Source organism: Danio rerio, chromosome 8, assembly GCF_052040795.2.
Source record: "Danio rerio strain M-AB ecotype USA chromosome 8, GRCz13ab, whole genome shotgun sequence".
NCBI lineage: Eukaryota > Metazoa > Chordata > Actinopteri > Cypriniformes > Danionidae > Danio > Danio rerio.
The window spans coordinates 1,153,775-1,174,015 of NC_141028.1; the positions used below are offsets into that span (position 1 = coordinate 1,153,775).

The following is a 20,241-nucleotide window of genomic DNA, read 5'->3' on the forward strand; positions in this document are numbered from 1 at the left end:
AAGTGTTGAAAACTTAACTCCTTGATTTCGCACTGAATAAAATCAATTCTAACTCTTATTATATTCATTTATCAAAATCTAACTCTTAAACGTCAACACTTTAATCTGAAATGCTTCAACACCGAGAATTTAACTCAGATGAATTTGCTGTGTGGCTCTCAACATTTTCAGGATTCCCGTAAATTATACAATTATTCCTTAACAAAAAAAGGACAATTTTTATTAAGTACTTAATATATTTAAGTTAAAGCAATGAGGTATTTAATTAACTCATTACCTTCAACACTGAGTTCAAAACTCTTTCAAATGAGTTGAATTCACTTTCAGTCAATTTTGAGTTAGCTGCACTCATTTGATGAAGTTGACTGTGGGGTTTTACAGTGTATGACACCTCTCGGATGAGTTTTGAAGAATGAAATGATCCTGGATTGTGTGAAATGGCCAACAGCTCTCAACATTTTCAGGATTCCCATAAAGTATACAATTATTCCTTAACCAAAAAAAAAAAAAGAAAATTAAAGAGGTTTTATCAAGAATACTGCCTTTATTGTACACTCTCAGAAATTGTACTAAACTGGACTGGTACATTTTCAAAGTGCATTTGTACCTTAAAGGTCCACATTGGTCTCCTTTAAGTATATTATGAGTATTTATTAATAGTATACTAGTATATATTAGTTAATATTGTGTTAATAATAGTTAATAAAGTGTTTTATTTGAACTCCTTGAAAATGTAACACACTGGTGAGATTATTGTTTAATTAATTTGAAAATTAGATGTGCTTTTTTTATCTGATTTTTAATCTTCTGAAAATATATTGCAATTATTAAAGGGGTAGTTCACCCAAAATTATTTATTTAAATCAATGATCAAGTGATTCCAAACCTATAAGAGTTTCTTTATTCTGTTGAACACAAAAGAAGATATTTTGAAGAAAGTTGAAACGTGTAACCACTGACTTCCATTGCAGAAATAAACAAATGCAATGGAAGTCAATGGTTACAGGTTTGAACTTGGTTCAAATTATCTTCTTTTTGTTAAATTGAAAAAAAAAAAACCTCAAACCTCAAGTAAAAGGCAAGAAAATGAGAATTTTCATTTTTGGGCGAACTATTCTAAGAAATATAAGAAAATATAATATGAGGGAAAAAATCAGCAGCTGGTCCAGCATCACCCTTGTTTTAAATGACGCCATCTAATCCTGTTTATAAATGAGCCTGATCTGAGCCGGTTTGAGCTTACACACCTTTTGCTATGACAACAACTCCTGGATGAGTTTAGAAGAACCAAAATATCCTAATAATTAATAATCAAATCCAGATAATTGAGTAATCCAGATATGAAGAACGCCCCTCTAGGGTCTGCTCTTCATACAGTTAGCTGCGTTTGTTAGACAGTTTGACATGATCCTGGAAATTTTGGACAATATTCCAGGTTTGTGCATATATTTAATTAACAGCTTATGATGGAACATGCCTACAGTCATTTCGCTCAAATGCCTGATAATTGAATATTAATTGGATGATGTCATTAAACTATCAGCCAATCACTGCACAGCTGATTAAAGAGGGATAGATCTGTCCTTCACAACAAGGCTTCGATCTCAGCTCAGTTCATCCAGATACTTCAATCTGATTCGCACAAATGTTTGAAGAACTAAATTAGGCAGAGATCAGTTATCACGATTAAAAGATCCAGAATCCAGCAAATCATCTGAAATTGTTGAAGCTAGACACAAAAAATGGACCCCGAAATGGAGTTTTCATCAATCTGATCACAACAGTTTACAGATGTAAATAATATGTAGAATTTTGAGCGTATCCCATTTAGATCTCTTTCCAAACATGCTTTTCTTACTTAGAGTTGTCTTGTTTCTAGTCCAAATATCCACAAATTCTTAAATCAAGAAGCATTTTCTAGACAAGCAGAAAATATTGTTTTGTTTTCAGAAACATTGAGTCAAAATGAAGAGAGTTTTTTCTGTAAAACAAGCAAATAATCTGGCCGTGGAGTAAATAAAATACACTTCCTTCAAACTAAAAACCTTTGGCTTGTTTTAAAGGTGCGATATGTAAGCTTGACACCCAGTGGTTGAACTAGGTATTACATACCTGGATCAAAACAAATGCAAGCACAGGTTGCCAGATTGACAACCACTAGGAGCGAGTCTGACAATCGAGCTTAAAGCCTGATTTAAATCGTGTTCAATATAAAAGCAACAACACCCGATAGAAGGAATATTCTCCATATTAAAAGGAGTTTTTGTTCCAACCAACACCTTGATTTAATATATTAGAAACGGCTTCTCTTTCTCACAGCTGAACAACAGAAAACTGACAATGATCAGCTCTGGTACAGCCCATGTGCGTTATTCAGCGTTATATGCTAATAATGTGAGTCTGACATGACATTTGGCAGGACATTTATTGCCATACTACTGAAAGCAGCAGCAGATAGTTCATCTCAGATCTGGACAATAGAATAAAGCGTCTGAAACTGAACTTCAGAACTGAGACTCAGTGCAAACCAACACATATTAGTGATTCGGCATCTACATTTAATCATGTTCAAGAGCTTTAATATGTATTCATTAGACACGGGGTTACGATGTAACCCGCCCACCTAATGTTTACGCTTATAATATTTTTATTATTTGCTAAATAATAATCCATTTGGGGCAAGGCAGTGGCGCAGTAGGTAGTGCTGTCGCCTCACAGCAAGAAGGTCGCTGGGTCGCTGGTTCGAACCTCGGCTTAGTTGGTGTTTCTGTGTGGAGTTTGCATTTTCTCCCTGCCATTGCGTGGGTTTCCTCCGGGTCCTCCGGTTTTCCCCACAGTCAAAAGACATGTGGTACAGGTGAATTGGGTAGGCTAAATTGTCCGTAGTGTATGAATGTGTGTGTGGATGTTTCCCAGAGATGGGTTGCGGCTGGAAGGGCATCCCCTGCGTAAAAACCTGCTGGATAAGTTGGTGGTTCATTCCGCTGTGGCGACCCCGGATTATTAAAGGGACTAAGACGACAAGAAAATGAATGAATGAATGATCCATTTGGAACTGAGTCTGCGTCATTTAGGAGTCTGCTACTGTCCACCTGAGGTCACATTTCAGTCACGGACGCACACTTTGAGAGCCTTCCGGACTGAATGAATGACTGAAATATGCTGTTTTCCACCAAGGCACCCCGGCGTGCTCAAATATAATTGTCTAAACTGACATTAGGCGGGTTAAATGACCAAAAGTACGACAGCCGTTCCGGCACGTAACGCACACGTTCACAGCAGAATATCTGACTCCAGCATTGTTTCTCAGATAGACAAGAATGTTCACTGAGCATGTCTCCGAAATATCTGCACACATATTATAGTGTTATTATGCTTTAAGAGTCAAACACTTACATACAGCACCTTTAAGGATAAACTCACTTATTTTGACTTCTTTAACAGCCACAAAAGAAGTGCGAGTGAAATAATTAAATACAAAAAAACTGGAAAACATAAGAACCGCAGCTGGAAGTAGGGCCCGTTCATCTAACTTTTGTTAGGAATACAGTGAAACATATCTAATTTGCTGAATGACATGCTAAAATATTAATAGTTACGTCCCATCCTAAAGAGAAAATGCCAAAAGCCAGACTTTAACTTGAGTGTAAATCTTGCTTTATGAATCAACATTCCCATGTCAGGTCATAATGCAGCATGCTCCTGCTAACTGCATGCTTTTCCTTCTGAATGTCATTTTTGGCTATGGATTGAGTCGAAGGGTTAATCTTCATTCCACAGAGATGCTGAGATTGGAGTAAATCACTGTAAACATGTTCCCAAGAAATGAAGAGTGTCCTACACGCCATCAACCAATCAGATTTTACACTTAACCCTTGTGTATTGTTCAGATTGACTCTCCTTTGGTGATGTTGGGGCTGTTTTTGCCCCGTTGACTTCCATTATAATCTCATGTATAGATAGCAAAGCCATGACAGCAGATTATCCAGCATTCTTGATTGCTGCTGGTTTCCCCTTTTGGCAAAAGGGACAATCTGTCATGTTTACTGTTGATCAATAATTGGCAGCATTAACCCTTCAGAAAGACCTCTTTAGAGTTTACAGCAGATTATAGTGTGTTTGTGTGTGTGTGTGTGTGTGTGTGCAGAAATACACTTACTGTGTTTACTAGGTTCTGAGGGGCTTATTTTGAGTTTCTCGGACATATCAAAGACCATATCATAGCAAATAACATAACAAAGTCATATGATAGTCATAACAGCGCACTGCAAGACGGAGGCGCAAGATGAAGAGGGCGTAACTTGTAGAAAGTTACCGAGGCGTAATTTGCAGTTATCAAGATCCTATTGAGCCAAGATGTTGGGATGTTGAGAGATGCTTGAGGAAAGATGGCGGAAATACCAAAGAACATTTTCACCAAATGTTTTCATGAGTTTTCTTCAAATTTATCTACAACCAAGTCATTTGATGGATTATTATATTCATTGGGTGTAGACGTTAATAACTGATGGTTGGGTTTAGGGTTGGGGAGGTGTAGATGTTACTGATTTACAGCACCATCTTGCTGACAACAACGTTTTAACATGGCTGTTTTCGCGATTGTCTTAGAACTTCCGTTTCAGTCGCCTATGGGAGAAATGACAAAGAATAATAAACGGCAAAAAACGGTCAAACTTCTTGCTCTACAAACAAATGTTTGCATGACTATACAGACCAAGTAGAATAATATAACAAGGAAATATCAGTTTGCAACATCAAACAGTGAAACGAGCAGTTTTTAATGTCTAAATATTAATGTAAGTAAATAAGACCGGAAGTGTCGTGCCAAAAAGATTCAAATGGCAGCGCCCGCTTGTCTGCGGAGAATAAGGTCAATAATTTCAAGTTGTGTATCGAATGGCTCGTTTCCACTGACTGGTACAGTACGGTATGGTTTGGGTCTGTATGGGTCACCTTTATCAGGCTTGTGTTTCCACTACCAAGGGTAGCCTTTTGGTGGGCGTGGTGTAAGACAGAAAGTCAAAGTCGACATCATGCTGGCTCGAATAACTGTCTACAGTAAAGCTGTACGGGTTGCTTACATTTAATATGAGCAGCACTTCTCACAAAACAGATGCTTAATACACATAAATACTTGTTTGTAAATGTTTATTACTAACTCTTCTATGAACAGGATTTAATTATAACTGCAGATCAATGACAGTTCAAAATAGGCCACTGTAACGTCTGTAATTATATAAAATAAATATATAAATGAACATATATGAACACACACAGCCCCTTACAGTCTCCCATATATTATTAATTACAGAAAAACTACACACAGCAGACATTTAGTCCTTATTTGAGTTCAAAAACACACGCAATATAGCCCACAGTCAGCGCAAACCTCTCATCTGTGTCTGTGATCTCCAGCAGCACATGTCAGCTCTGTTAGAGAGTCATTCTGTCATTCCCAGTTCAGAATAGTCCAAGGGTGATGATAATCATGGCAGTGTGTTCATGATTCAGGTTGCTAAAACAATTTTGCTCCTGAGTGTTGTCGGGCTTCTCCTTTTATTCCTGCTTTACTTTCGCACTTGTACTTTTCTTTCTGAATGGATCAGATGACGAAGACACTTCAAAAATCACGCACACGTTATTATCATCAGCTCAAGAAGTTCGTTATGTCGAATATAGAAGCGATCACTTACCGTATTAGATCAGATACTACTCGCACTTTTAGACGGGCTCATAAAACAAAAACAGCACACGGCAGATTTTTCTTTTTGGCTTTGTGTCTGTTCATCAAGACGACGACAAGGTTTGTTTGAGCTCGGGTCATCTATTGCTCATTATTATATGCATATAGTATTTCATGTAATCTCTCGGCTGTGTATTAGAACATGGCAGATCCTTTGTTTTCACTCTGTCTAGCTCCACGAGCTTGTGACGTATCTCTGTAACCAATCAGCGTTTAGCTGCGCGTGTAGCTCCACCTTTTGGTACCCTTTTCTTGTTTTTGGTACCATTTTGCAAGGGTGCTGAAAAAGTGGCACGGTACGGTTTGATTTGGTACGCTTATTGACAGTGGAAACGGCCATAAAAGCATACCAAACCGAACCGCACTGTACCATTCAGTGGAAACGGGCCATAACGAACTACGTTACGCCCCTAAAGCCTAGTTTATACTTCTGCATCAAGTGACCGACGTAACCCACGGCGCATGCAACGTGCGTAGCTGTGCATTTATACTTGTGCGCGCTGTCTCTGTTGGTCTGCATTTACACTTCCGAAGCACTAGTTGGCAGTGAGGTGTAAATGTTCTTCTGTGTCGAGTTTCTTAGCTGTTGTTTTTTTTTTCTGAATGATTCCTGAATGTACAAGTGGCTCAAACTCGCTCATTTTGAGGCAGGAACGTGCAACAACTTTAACTATGAGGTTAACACAAAACAAAACTTTCCATCCAGGGGTCCGTTCTTCGTACGTGGATTACTCAGTTAGCTGGATTTGGATATTGACGATTTGACATGATCCAGGATCGTTTCGTTCTTCAAAGCTGATCCGAGAGTTGTTGTCATAGCAACAGTTCTGCTAGGTCAAACCTGATCGAGAGCAGGTTCAATTCATATAAACAGGATTAGATTGGCTCAGTTCAAGCAAAGATAATAGAGAAAGTATGCTCCGAATTCTTACAGTAGTAGTTATTTACACTTCGGAAAATGGTACATATTATTAAACTATATATATAAAGTTATAGTCATTCATAAAATAAATAAAGTTATACATATTATTAAAACGTATGCAATCTGCACCCTCGAAATGAAAGTACAAAGACTGCCACCTGGTGGTGCAAGGAGAAAACTTATTGATATGAACTTTTTAGATCGCTTTAGTACAAATTGTGTGATAGAAATGCACAATATGTGACTTTTTTTAAAGCAATAATACATTTATGCAGTCATAAACATGTTTTGATAGTTAATATGCCGGTGATTTGATGCTTCACAAAAGTTGCAGACGCCTTTACCAATATCAAAATGCTTTTGTAAACAACCAGTTATTCTTTACACAGATTAAAAAACGGCTACTATAATAAAGAAAATATTTTCTAAATGTAGAACTAAATACACTGATTTGCATTGAAATACATGATGAATACTCGACACATGAAAGTGTAAAGCCTGCAGCTCACAACAAATGTGGAAAGTTCTTGCGTGTCATATTTAACAAACCGTTTACTGCTAATTTGATGTAATTTTGCTCACATGGATAATTAATTATTAATCAGATGATGTCATTACGCTGCTGTGCCGTCAGCCAATCGTTGCATTGCTGATCATGATTTCGAGGATGGATAGATCTGTCCTTCACAACACACGCAGCGAGATCAGTTCATCCAGACATTCTAATCTAATTCGCGAACTTGTTTGAAGAACCAAATTAGCGAGAGATCAGTTATCAAGATTAAAAGATCCAGGATCTGCCAAATCATCTTAGATCATTTAAGCGAGGTACGAAGAACAGACCCCAGATCTCCGTCATGGGACTTCACACTTGTAAACACTCGCTCCATCGGGCTCTCGCCGCTATCGGTCCCGCCCAGACTTATAAGCGCTACCAAGCCGACTAATCACAGAGCTTGCGCTACGCTGCGTTGCGACGTGTAGTTACATTTTTTGAGAGGTACGCGTCAGTGACGCCGACGTCCACAGCGTAGGGCTATGCGTCAACACGTAGCATCAAGTGCACTTGACGCAGAAGTATAAATGTGCCTTAAGGCCTCTTCATGTTACACCCCTGTCTTGCGCTCTGCAGACAGACCCTACTCGAACTAAGCAGCTTAGGGCCCTGCTGCCACTAGGGGGCCCCCACAACCCACTAATGTTGCGAGCTGTTTCCTTGCTGAAATCGTTATTTGCATTTTACAAATGATCTTCATTGACAGTGCTCTAGTACCTAAATATTTATACATTTTCACTGAAAAGAAAAAAAAATCATGATTTTTTAAAACTTAAAATTGTTCTAATGTAAAGGTCATGTGATCAACAGCCAGGAAACTCGCAGCACTTCATTTCTCAGATGCGTTCTGTGTTCTCATGGTCCGAGTTTGTTCTACCAATGTAACCTGTGCGACCGAGCGGTCACCACAAGAACGCGAATCTGTGCACAGACACAGCAAGGGCCTTTGAGTCATCGCCTGCCCCATTACTGTATATACCTAATTTATTTTGGAAATTGGACTGCAAAAATATCATGAAACTAACGCTATTCTGCAGGCGTAGAAGAACTGAGGGAAAAATTGACGATGAGAAGAGTCAAGCACAAAATCATTTTCAGCATCGCTTTTAAGTGCTAATGATGATATTATAGACATGACGTTCATCAAAAGTAGGCAATTACAGATCAATAAACATCGTCAACGTTTTACATGTCGGTAATATTTTTCCTGAGACATGTTTCCCTGCATCTCAGATGTAACAAACAGGGAAGGAGACTGGGGAATAATAAAGTTTGTGTTTGGGTTTTAACATTAACAAAGTATTTGTTGCTCCCCTTTTTCTTATTATATTTATTCATATTTTTTCATATTTACTTTATAATATTTGCTTATTCGGTTATTTTTTATGGGTCAACCTTTGCATTAATGTTAATTGTTTTTTAATGAGTTCAGAATCAATACTACAGAGTAATGATCTTCAAAATGTTTGCTAAATTAATAGAATATGCTTTAAACAGGTGGTCCAGATAGTATTTTTAAGGCTTGGTTGTGTTTATGGGGTGCAAAGCAATGTGTGCTCATGCTTCACTTGTAGAAAATCACCTTATTTTTTCATATATCTTTTTAGAAATAAAGCTACTTACAGCTACTTAGCTAAGATGAAAACGACTGTCATATTTCCTAGTTCCTCTAAAAGCTCGCCCTCAAGAGGCTCTGATTGGTCAGCTAACATAATGTGCAGATCGTTAAGGACGTTTAATAGATAATAAATGATCAGCAGATGTTACGTCAAGAAAGGTTTTATGAAGATGTGTGGAAAAATTTGGTTCCTAGCAAGGCAAGCTGATCTGTTGGATGTTCTTTCTTTAAAAATTATTGACAGGAGCTTGCATTCAACCACACTTTGATTATGATTCCTCATTTTGGTATAGTAGCTGCTCACAGAGTATGGAGGAAAAACTGCAAAAAGGCACTAAACAAATGAGTAAGAATAATTTTACAAATTCATCCAAGAGCACATTTGCACAAAGAGCTTTTTAAAGAATTAGACATGTTAACTGTTAGTAAAAGAGTGTGTTTTTTAAAACTGCAAATGGTGAGTAAAGTGTTTAATAATGTGTACTATTTTCAAATGGTAAGGCGACACCATTTATACAGTACTAGGGGTTGGGATTTTAATATTTGCTTATTTAAATGTAGAAGTCTAGCAGGGGGAAATATGTCTTATATACAAGTGCAATCATGTGAAACAAATGACCAAAACCGATCAAAGAAATAAAAGAATTAAAGAGCTTCAAAAAAGCGATTAAAAGATGGTTGTTTGATGAGGATAATTAGTTTGTATGGTGGATGATGATGTTTTATTTTTATTCATTCATTCATTCATTTTTTTGTCGGCTTTATTAATCCAGGGTCGCCACAGCGGAATGAACCAATTTATCCAGCACATTTTTATACAGCGGATGCTCTTTCAGCCACAAATATCTGGAAAACATCCACACACACTACGGACAATTTAGCCAACCCAATTTACCTGTACTGCATGTCCTTGGACTGTTAGGGAAACCGGAGGCAAACCCACACGAACGTAGGGAGAACATGCAAACTCCACACAGAAATGCCAGCTGAGCCGAGGCTCGAAACTACGATCCAGGGACCTTCTTGCCGTATGGCGACAGCACTACCTACTGCGCCACTGCTTCGCCGTTTCATTTTCATGTGTTATTGTATTGTGAATAGTGTGTCGAAGGGCATCCTCTGTGTAAAACGGGCTGGATAAATTGGTGGTTCATTCCGCTGTGGCGACCCCTGATAAATAGAGATGAGGAATTGAGAAATGAATGAATGAATGAAGGATTAAATGTATCTGTGAATAATTTAGTTCCTGTTTTAAAATGTGGAGGCGCTGTTTGCTTTATGCATCATCTATTTTTTAAGCCATACTTTGTTTTATTTAACAGCGAGGACCACAATATAAACAAGCCCAGGGCTTCATTGTGTTTTTATCCTCGACAGTTTTTTATTTCAAAATGTATGGGATACTTGTATTTTTGTACAGCTTGTCTAAAATCAGTCAAAAGAAAATTCAATTCAATCAGCATTACATCGCCAGATAGTGTCTCTGTCATAAGATTACAGCGCCTCTGGCCACGCCCCTTTAGGGTGTATGACATCATTAGCCCGAATGTATTTTTTTGTAGTCCCGAAACTTCGTTTGCTGTAGGCTTTGCTAAGCTAAGTCTGCAAAAGCCATAGTCTCTCTTTGCATTCAACTTTGAGCGAATTACACTCAGAGATTCTGAGAGATGCTGGTTATGTTCACACAGCTACATTACACATCAGCTACAGTTGAACATATGATATCGTAGTGGACCACCTCTTTAAACACTCCAGAAGGATGCTAAGGAATCACTGGTCTCTTTATTAAAACCTGTTTAATTCTTCATTTTTGAAGCTGATAGTTGACAAAAATTGCGCAGTTTTAAAATGTCCAAATCATTCAGACAGTTGTTAAGTAGAAGAATTTAGGCTTTACTTTTCTGTTTCATTGATTGTATTTAATAAGCAATATAATCATCGTGGGCCGGCAAGGATGCACTTTTTAGAGCAAGGAAGGAGCCCAAAACGATTCTGCTTAGGGCCCCCAAATGTACAGGACCGGTACCTCACACACACACACACACACACACACACACACACACACACACACACACACACACACACACACACACACAAACTATATGTATACTGTTATATAAAAGGCAGAAACAAGGCACTTTAACAGATAAAACAGGTAAAATTGTGCTTCTTAATCCCAACAGAGAACATCAGCAACAATCCAGAATGCATGATTATACACTGGCTTAGCTATTAACAAATGTGATTATAATGGAAGTCAATGGGTCAAAAACAGCACCAACATCACCAAAGGAGAGTCAATCTGAATAGAGTGTATTGTTGAGTTTTTTGAAAAATTCCCAAGCAAAATATGTGTCAAAAAAAGATTTTTTTTCAGCAAAATCATCCCATTTGCTGAAACACAGAGAAAGCGGAGGCCAAATTAAGCCTCAAAATCAACCCAGAGAGGATGAAAACGACCCAAGAGCACACACAGGGTTAACGGCTTCAACAGTCAGCCATTTCAGGAGTGTGTGATTTTATTGTTGGATATAAAATTAAGGCTGTGATTGCGATTCCAGAACCAACACAGGGGATGTTGATTTAAGATGTCCTACTTTAGGCTGAATCACTTCCCATGCGCTGGGATGTCATTGGCTTTGAAATTTGGTGCATAAAGATACTGCTATGAAAAATAGTTCCCACACACTTATCCAAAGTTCTGTCATTGGAAAAGGCACATTTCTCCATTGATAATGTGTGACAGGCTAACAGCTGTTTACCCAGACATTTACTGCTCACTCAAAGATTTGGCTGAGAGCTTCACACAGCTGTGGATTCCAGGATTCAGACTCTTTTCTGCTTGTAATGTTCGCTAAACTGTAGGCTTTCACTGCTAGGGAAAATACAGTGCTCAATTCAGTTTGAAGCCTAATATATGCATGAATGTTTCTCTAAACCAGTGAAGATTGTTTAGAACTGATTGATCAAGAAACTAATATGAATGAATTGGAAATTTAACCTAAGAAATAAAAGTAATACACAAATGAAGGGTGTTCTATGTAAGCTTTCGACTCTTCTCTAGAGAATAAAAATACTGTATTTTTGCAGATATTTAAGAAACATGCTATAAGTCAGGGATAAAATGCAGGAGGTTGTTATCTCAAAATAAAGCCTGACAGGTTGATCAGCAGCCTGATAAGAAGCGCAGCCCATTTGTAAAAGAATTAAGGGTTTATTCTGCAAAAACATCCACCCTGGATGTAATTTATCCCGCTTATTACACAGCTACTGTGTAAAACTTACAAAATAGACAAAAAATATTGTTCTGAGCCATAATAGTTTATTCTTTAATTAATCATAAAGCTGACAGCAGGGATAAGAGCTGACGGAGTGCATTATTCAGACTTACGATGGCGCCAAACAGTCAAATACACAAAACACAACAGAAACTAAAACAGCTGATGGAGTATACACTAACCTGCACATTATTCAGACACTAGATGGAGACAAACAGCCAAAAACACAACAGAAACTAAAACAGCTGATGGAGTATACACTAACCTGCACATTATTCAGACACTAGATGGAGACAAACAGCCAAAAACACAACAGAAACTAAAACAGCTGATGGAGTATACACTAACCTGCGCAATATACAGACACTAGATGGAGACAAACAGCCAAAAACACAACAGAAACTAAAACAGCTGATGGAGTATACACTAACCTGCGCATTATTCAGACACTAGATGGAGACAGTCAAAAACACAACAGAAACTAAAACAGCTGATGGAGTATACACTAACCTGCGCATTATTCAGACACTAGATGGAAACAAACAGTCAAAAACACAATAGAAACTAAAACAGCTGATGGAGTATACACTAACCTGCGCAATATACAGACACTAGATGGAAACAGTCTAAAACAGCTGATGGAGTATACACTAACCTGCGCATTATTCAGACACTAGATGGAAACAAACAGTCAAAAACACAACAGAAACTAAAACAGCTGATGGAGTATACACTAACCTGCGCATTATTCAGACACTAGATGGAGACAGTCAAAAACACAACAGAAACTAAAACAGCTGATGGAGTATACACTAACCTGCGCATTATTCAGACACTAGATGGAAACAAACAGTCAAAAACACAACAGAAACTAAAACAGCTGATGGAGTATACACTAACCTGCACATTATTCAGTCACTAGATGGAGACAAACAGCCAAAAACACAACAGACACTAAAACAGCTGATGGAGTATACACTAACCTGCGCAATATACAGACACTAGATGGAGACAGTCAAAAACACAACAGAAACTAAAACAGCTGATGGAGTATACACTAACCTGCGCATTATTCAGACACTAGATGGAAACAAACAGTCAAAAACACAACAGAAACTAAAACAGCTGATGGAGTATACACTAACCTGCGCATTATTCAGACACTAGATGGAGACAGTCAAAAACACAACAGAAACTAAAACAGCTGATGGAGTATACACTAACCTGCGCATTATTCAGACACTAGATGGAAACAAACAGTCAAAAACACAATAGAAACTAAAACAGCTGATGGAGTATACACTAACCTGCGCAATATACAGACACTAGATGGAAACAGTCTAAAACAGCTGATGGAGTATACACTAACCTGCGCATTATTCAGACACTAGATGGAAACAAACAGTCAAAAACACAACAGAAACTAAAACAGCTGATGGAGTATACACTAACCTGCGCATTATTCAGACACTAGATGGAAACAAACAGTCAAAAACACAACAGAAACTAAAACAGCTGATGGAGTATACACTAACCTGCACATTATTCAGTCACTAGATGGAGACAAACAGCCAAAAACACAACAGACACTAAAACAGCTGATGGAGTATACACTAACCTGCACATTATTCAGTCACTAGATGGAGACAAACAGCCAAAAACACAACAGACACTAAAACAGCTGATGGAGTATACACTAACCTGCGCAATATACAGACACTAGATGGAGACAGTCAAAAACACAACAGAAACTAAAACAGCTGATGGAGTATACACTAACCTGCGCATTATTCAGACACTAGATGTAGACAAACAGCCAAAAACACAACAGAAACTAAAACAGCTGATGGAGTATACACTAACCTGCGCAATATACAGATACTAGATGTAGACAAACAGCCAAAAACACAACAGAAACTAAAACAGCTGATGGAGTATACACTAACCTGCGCAATATACAGACACTAGATGGAGACAAACAGCCAAAAACACAACAGAAACTAAAACAGCTGATGGAGTATACACTAACCTGCGCAATATACAGACACAAGATGGAGACAAATAGTCAAAAACACAACAGAAACTAAAACAGCTGATGGAGTATATACTAACCTGCGCAATATACAGACACTAGATGGAGAAGTCTAAAACAGCTGATGGAGTATACACTAACCTGCGCATTATTCAGACACTAGATGGAAACAAACAGTCAAAAACACAACAGAAACTAAAACAGCTGATGGAGTATACACTAACCTGCGCATTATTCAGACACTAGATGAAAACAAACAGTCAGAAACACAACAGAAACTAAAACAGCTGATGGAGTATACACTAACCTGCGCATTATTCAGACACTAGATGAAAACAAACAGTCAGAAACACAACAGAAACTAAAACAGCTGATGGAGTATACACTAACCTGCGCATTATTCAGACACTAGATGGAAACAAACAGTCAAAAACACAACAGAAACTAAAACAGCTGATGGAGTATACACTAACCTGCGCAATATACAGACACTAGATGGAGACAAACAGTCAAAAACACAACAGAAACTAAAACAGCTGATGGAGTATACACTAACCTGCGCAATATACAGACACTAGATGGAGACAGTCTAAAACAGCTGATGGAGTATACACTAACCTGCACATTATTCAGACACTAGATGGAGACAAACAGCCAAAAACACAACAGAAACTAAAACAGCTAATGAAGTATACACTAACCTGCGCATTATTCAGACACTAGATGGAGACAAACAGTCAAAAACACAACAGAAACTAAAACAGCTAATGGAGTATACACTAACCTGCACATTATTCAGACACTAGATGGAGACAAACAGTCAAAAACACAAAACACAACAGAAACTAAAACAGCTGATGGAGTATACACTAACCTGCTCATTGTTCAGACACTAGATGGAGACAAACAGTCTAAAGCAGCTGATGGAGTATACACCAACCTGCACATTATTCAGACACTAGATGGAGACAAACAGTCAAAAACACAAAGCTGACAGAAACTAAAGCAGCTGATGGAGTATACACTAACCTGTGCATTATTCAGACACTAGATGGAGACAAACAGTCAAAAACAACAGAAACTAAAACAGCTGATGGAGTATACACTAACCTGCACATTATTCAGACACTAGATGGAGACAAACAGCCAAAAACACAACAGAAACTAAAACAGCTGATGGAGTATACACTAACCTGCGCAATATACAGACACAAGATGGAGACAAACAGTCAAAAACAACAGAAACTAAAACAGCTGATGGAGTATACACTAACCTGCACATTATTCAGACACTAGATGGAGACAGTCAAAAACACAACAGAAACTAAAACAGCTGATGGAGTATACACTAACCTGCGCATTATTCAGACACTAAATGGAGACAAACAGACAAAAACACAAAGCTGACAGAAACTAAAGCAGCTGATGGAGTATACACTAACCTGCACAATATTCAGACACTAGATGCCATCAATTTTACCACCCTGGATTGTCTTGGTAGAAAACACTTGTATCTGCAACCATTCATTATACCCTTAAACAGTGCACTACTTGAGAGAGCAGCCAGTGCCAGTGGTATCCATTACAATAGTGGGCATTCTGAAGTGCACTCAGTCAATCAATGGCTAGAAAATACCCATAATGCACTGTGAGAGATTGTGCACCAAATGAATTTCTGCAGCTGACCACAAGAGGGCGTCCACAGTGGAATCCTATCAGTGTAAGTTTCTAAACAAAATATTTTTAATTTTTAATTATTGATAATTCCACCTTATCATTGGGATCCAGTGGTGGATTTAGGCATGGGCAATATTGACAATCGCCCAGGGGGCGACACACAGAGACGGTGCAAAAAAAAAAAAAAAAAGAAACATCCCAAAGTTAAAGCATTGGAATACGATTTACTTTAAGCAAGTGTATTAACTTAGAGTCGCAATCCTAGAATAAAGATGTTAGAGGCCGTTCACAGTTGGCATCTTTTGCACGCCTTCTTTATGTGCAACTGAAATAATGCTGGTGAAAGCAAACTGGCGCATGCGTGCAGAAAAGCATTCCCGCGCACCTCATGCTCTCCCGGTTGTTTACACGCACGCCGATATAATACACGCCACTCATGCGGCGTGAAACCAGAGTATCAGCCTTTTGTGCAGAGGAGTCGGCACGCAGTGAGTTTTGCAAGTCGACAAAACTAAAGTTTATATCATATGATGATGATCATGATGTTATTTTCACTAAGCTTGAAAGCAGGAAGGAGGGATAAAGAGTCAGGGGGGTAAGACTTCATAACATTAATTCTTGGCCATGAGTCAGGTCTAAGACCACAGATAATTCTATAAAACATATATTTTTTTTATAATATTCATGCAAAAGATTTCTTAAGTGATCTTAGCATATGACTTCAGTTGTTGAATTGTTTTCCAGTAACATTTAGTATTGATTTCTGCTATTTATTTAGAATAATACTTGTATAATAATAATAATTGTATTTATTTAGAATAAATAAATAAATAAATTGTTATATTTATTATAAATAAATCTGATAATTTAAGGGGGGTGGAGGTATGGGGTAGGGTGGTTCGCCCAGGGTTTCATTTAAACTAGAACCACCACTGTTGGGATCATTCTGTTCCGGCTGAAGAACAACAAAAACAATGACAGCCAATCAGAATCCATCCCGTTTAGAAGGACTTAACAAGACCTTTAACAAAATAATAAACTGAACCGCATTGTGGATTAGTATGGATGCTAATAATAGTCATCATTCTTGTGAAGGAGCCTTTAATATAATGACGTTGATGTGTGCCATGTGACATATTCTGTTATGCTAAAAACCAATTAAGAGGTCAGAAAGTAGATGGAACTAAAAACAAAAGTTTCATGTCTTGATATTTACATCAATTAATAAAGAGAACCAGCGTAAGTTACCTATTAATATATGTCAGGGTTTTTCCTGGATAGAGAGTTACAAGGCGGCCACCTCCATCAAATCTGGACAGAAATCTGGCAGGCGGTCATAGCTACCTACAGTCCCCAAGTGATGCTCAGGCACTGATGATGCATTTAATTACATTTAATATGAGCTTTTTTTTTAAAATAAGATAATGCTTCACTTTAAGATTACAAGAATAAAGCAAAATCTGTTCATTTCAAGTAGCAAGACGTTTGTCCATCCAACCATCCTCCCTTATTTTAAGCCATGAAAAAGCCTGTATATTTATATAAATCAATTCATGTTTATTTCTATAGCACTTTTACAATGTAGATTGTGTCAAAGCAGCTTGACATAGCCATTCGTAAACATTGAAACTATGTCAGTTCATATAATGAATAACTAAATTCCCAATCCCAAACACAGTCCACCTGAAAACTGAAGCAAAACAAACATGATTCACTCATGGTTTCCCATCACATCAGTTCAGGCTTCAGCAGTGGTGTAATCCCATGCTTAATTCACTGTGATGTGGTTGTTGTTGCAGGATCTCATTTTAACAGGCATCAGCACAGTCATGCTACCTCTTGCCGGCATTTCCACGTAGGCCCGCAGGCCCAGATCCCTGTTGATTTCCCAATGCCCCATCCAGGACAATCTCAGACGGGAATGAGCCATCACCTGGGCCCCGCGCACCAGCCCACCGCGGCGCTACACCCCTCCCTCAACCACATACCAGCGCCACCCTTTCAGGACATCCCGGCCCCACCCTTCCTACCTCAGGCTTTACACCAGCAATACCTCATCCAGCAGCAGATCCTGGAGGCGCAGCACCGGCGGATACTTCCACAGCCCAGGTACAGCTGCTTTTACACTGTTACTGTTTGGCCATGGACACATACAGTTGAAGTCAGAATTATTATCACCCTGAACATTTAGACCCCCTGTTTACTTTTTCCCCCAATTTCTGTTTAACAGAGAGATTTTTCAACACATTTCTAATCATAATAGTTTTAATAAATCATTACTAATTAATAACATTTTATATTTGCCATGATTACAGTACACAATATTACACTAGATATTCTTCAAGACACTTTTATACAGCTTAAAGTGACATTTAAAGGCTTCACTAGGGTAATTAGGGTAACTAGGTAGGTTATGGTAATTAGGCAAGTTACTGTATAATGATGGTTTGTTCTGTAGACTATCCAAAAAAATTAGCTTAAAGGGACTAATAATATTGACCTTAAAATGGTGTTTAAAAAATTAAAAACTGCTTTTATTCTAGCCGAAATAAAACAAATAAGACTTTCTCCAGAAGAACAAATATTATCAGACATACTGTGAAAATGTCCTTGCTCTGTCAAACATCATTTGGGAAATATTCAAAAAAGAAAAAAAATTGAAAGGCAGGCTAATAATTCTGACTTGAAATGTACATACTTTATTTTTAAAAACTTGGTTTCATTTTAGGCTTTAAGATGGGGAAGAGAATCCCACTGAGTGTTTTTGAGCAACGGTAAAGTATTTGATTGTGATTCTCCCCAGCAGACATGCTCCAGACAGAACCCTTCCCCATCCACAGACGCTGCGGCCGCCGTATGAATATCCTCCATCCATTCACATTCCCCCACCGGTACCACAGCAGCCACGCTACCTTGCAGAAGGAACAGACTGGTACGTGTGTATTCAACTGTGGCTAACACTGTGTCCTGAATACACACGACACGACACTGTGATGCAATAAAAGCTCAATATTTCATATTGAAAGGAGTATTGTCCTAACCCACACGCAAAATTTCAATAGACTTTCTATTCCTGCAAAGTCACAGCAGAACTACAGCATAAACTTCACTTAATCACCTCGGTACTGATTATGTGCTTTATTCAGTGTCAAATGCTTCTAATGTGAGATTAGGGGATTAAATTTCGAGAGAAGCATGTGATATGATATGAGCACGACTGGCTTCTCATCTGTATTCAGTAATAATCCAATCAGAGTGATCCAAACTTACAATAAATGTACTGTTTTTCCCTACTGCTCTATCTTTGCTGGAAGAATCCCCCCTTCCACCCTATCTCCTCCTGTTCCTCCCTTTTCTAAGGCCAGCTTTTGAGACCTACCTGATCTCAGATCCCTTTATATGCTTATTTACCAGGCGGGAGCCTTGGGCTCAAGTATCTCTGATCTCAGAGTTCTCTCCCGGGACAGCATGCCAAACCTGCTATTAACGCCAAGCAAATCTAAGTTGGAACTCTTGAAATACCATTTCAGGAGTTCACACTTAGCTGATGATTGGTAGTAAAGTGTATTAGGCATGCTGTCCCGGGAGAGAGCCCTGAGCTCAGAATATCCTTGAGCCCGGGGGTCCCTCCCGGGAGGAGAGTCTGAGGCCCCGTTTACACTAGTGCGTTTTAGTTTTAAAACGGCGTTTCAGATAAAAAATTATCCGCGTCCAAACTAGCTTTTCACCTAGCGTTTCTGAACGTATCTCCGTCCACACTATGCCACCAAAAACGTATATCAAGTGACCATTCACGCACTCTGGGCATGTGTAACCCCGCCGGCGACCTTCCGCATGGGATTCGGTTGCTCTAACAAGGAGGCTAAAGATCATGACCTCTAGAGTCTGTCGCTAGAGCACCTTTAGAGCTCAGAGGAGTGAGGTTTACCTGCACAGCACCTAATAGCTGGCCTCCGTTACACATGCGCGTTCGAGTATAAACAGGAAGCATGTGTCTCGCTCGGTATTTGGTTATTGTAAGTCAACAAACGGCGGTTGAACAATGAACGCGATGGCAAAGAAAGCAAGAGAGGTATTTTTGTGGACAGACGACGAGGTCGAGTTGTTACTAAACGTAACAAATGAATAACTGCACAATGGCACCTAAAACAGACAATAGTGCAAACAACGCTCCCATTTTTGTGCCCATGTTGTTGTTTACAGTGAAGGCTGCTCTGCTGTCATCCGGTAGCGTTAAAGCCATGTGTTATAGTCATGTGATAGAGGCTTGACGAATAAGAGAAGGATACGTAATGACACAAAAGCCCCAATGAGGTAGCGAATCTCAGCAGCCCCGCCTCCGTATTCAGATGTCTCAGTTTTCCCTCATTAACACTGAGACGGAGCAGCAACATTTCAGAATGAAAACGGCCTCT

The 20,241-nt window shown here is 38.6% G+C and overlaps 1 protein-coding gene and 1 long non-coding RNA gene across 5 annotated transcripts in view; one reads left to right on the forward strand and one right to left on the reverse strand.

Annotated features, from left to right (window-relative positions):
- The window catches only part of ark2cb (arkadia (RNF111) C-terminal like ring finger ubiquitin ligase 2Cb), a 42,342-nt gene that overhangs the window by 8,546 nt on the left and 13,555 nt on the right, over window positions 1–20,241 (forward strand). For 2 of the 4 annotated variants that reach the window (XR_015497422.1, XM_087264169.1), the window contains exons 2-3: window positions 17,626–17,935; window positions 18,630–18,758. Coding sequence is in view for 2 of the 4 variants with exons in the window: in XM_087264169.1 (XP_087120295.1) it covers window positions 17,626–17,935; window positions 18,630–18,758 (439 nt within the window). In the remaining 2 variants the exon portion in view is untranslated. The remainder of the gene's footprint in view (window positions 1–17,625; window positions 17,936–18,629; window positions 18,759–20,241) is intronic. The other 2 variants (XR_015497423.1, XM_087264170.1) reach the window with 1 other exon arrangement.
- Window positions 9,055–16,193, reverse strand: LOC147842495 (uncharacterized). The gene is made up of 3 exons (XR_015497484.1): window positions 15,173–16,193; window positions 14,000–15,018; window positions 9,055–12,566 (listed from the first exon to the last, which is right to left on the reverse strand). It is a non-coding gene; the product is annotated as an uncharacterized LOC147842495 (long non-coding RNA).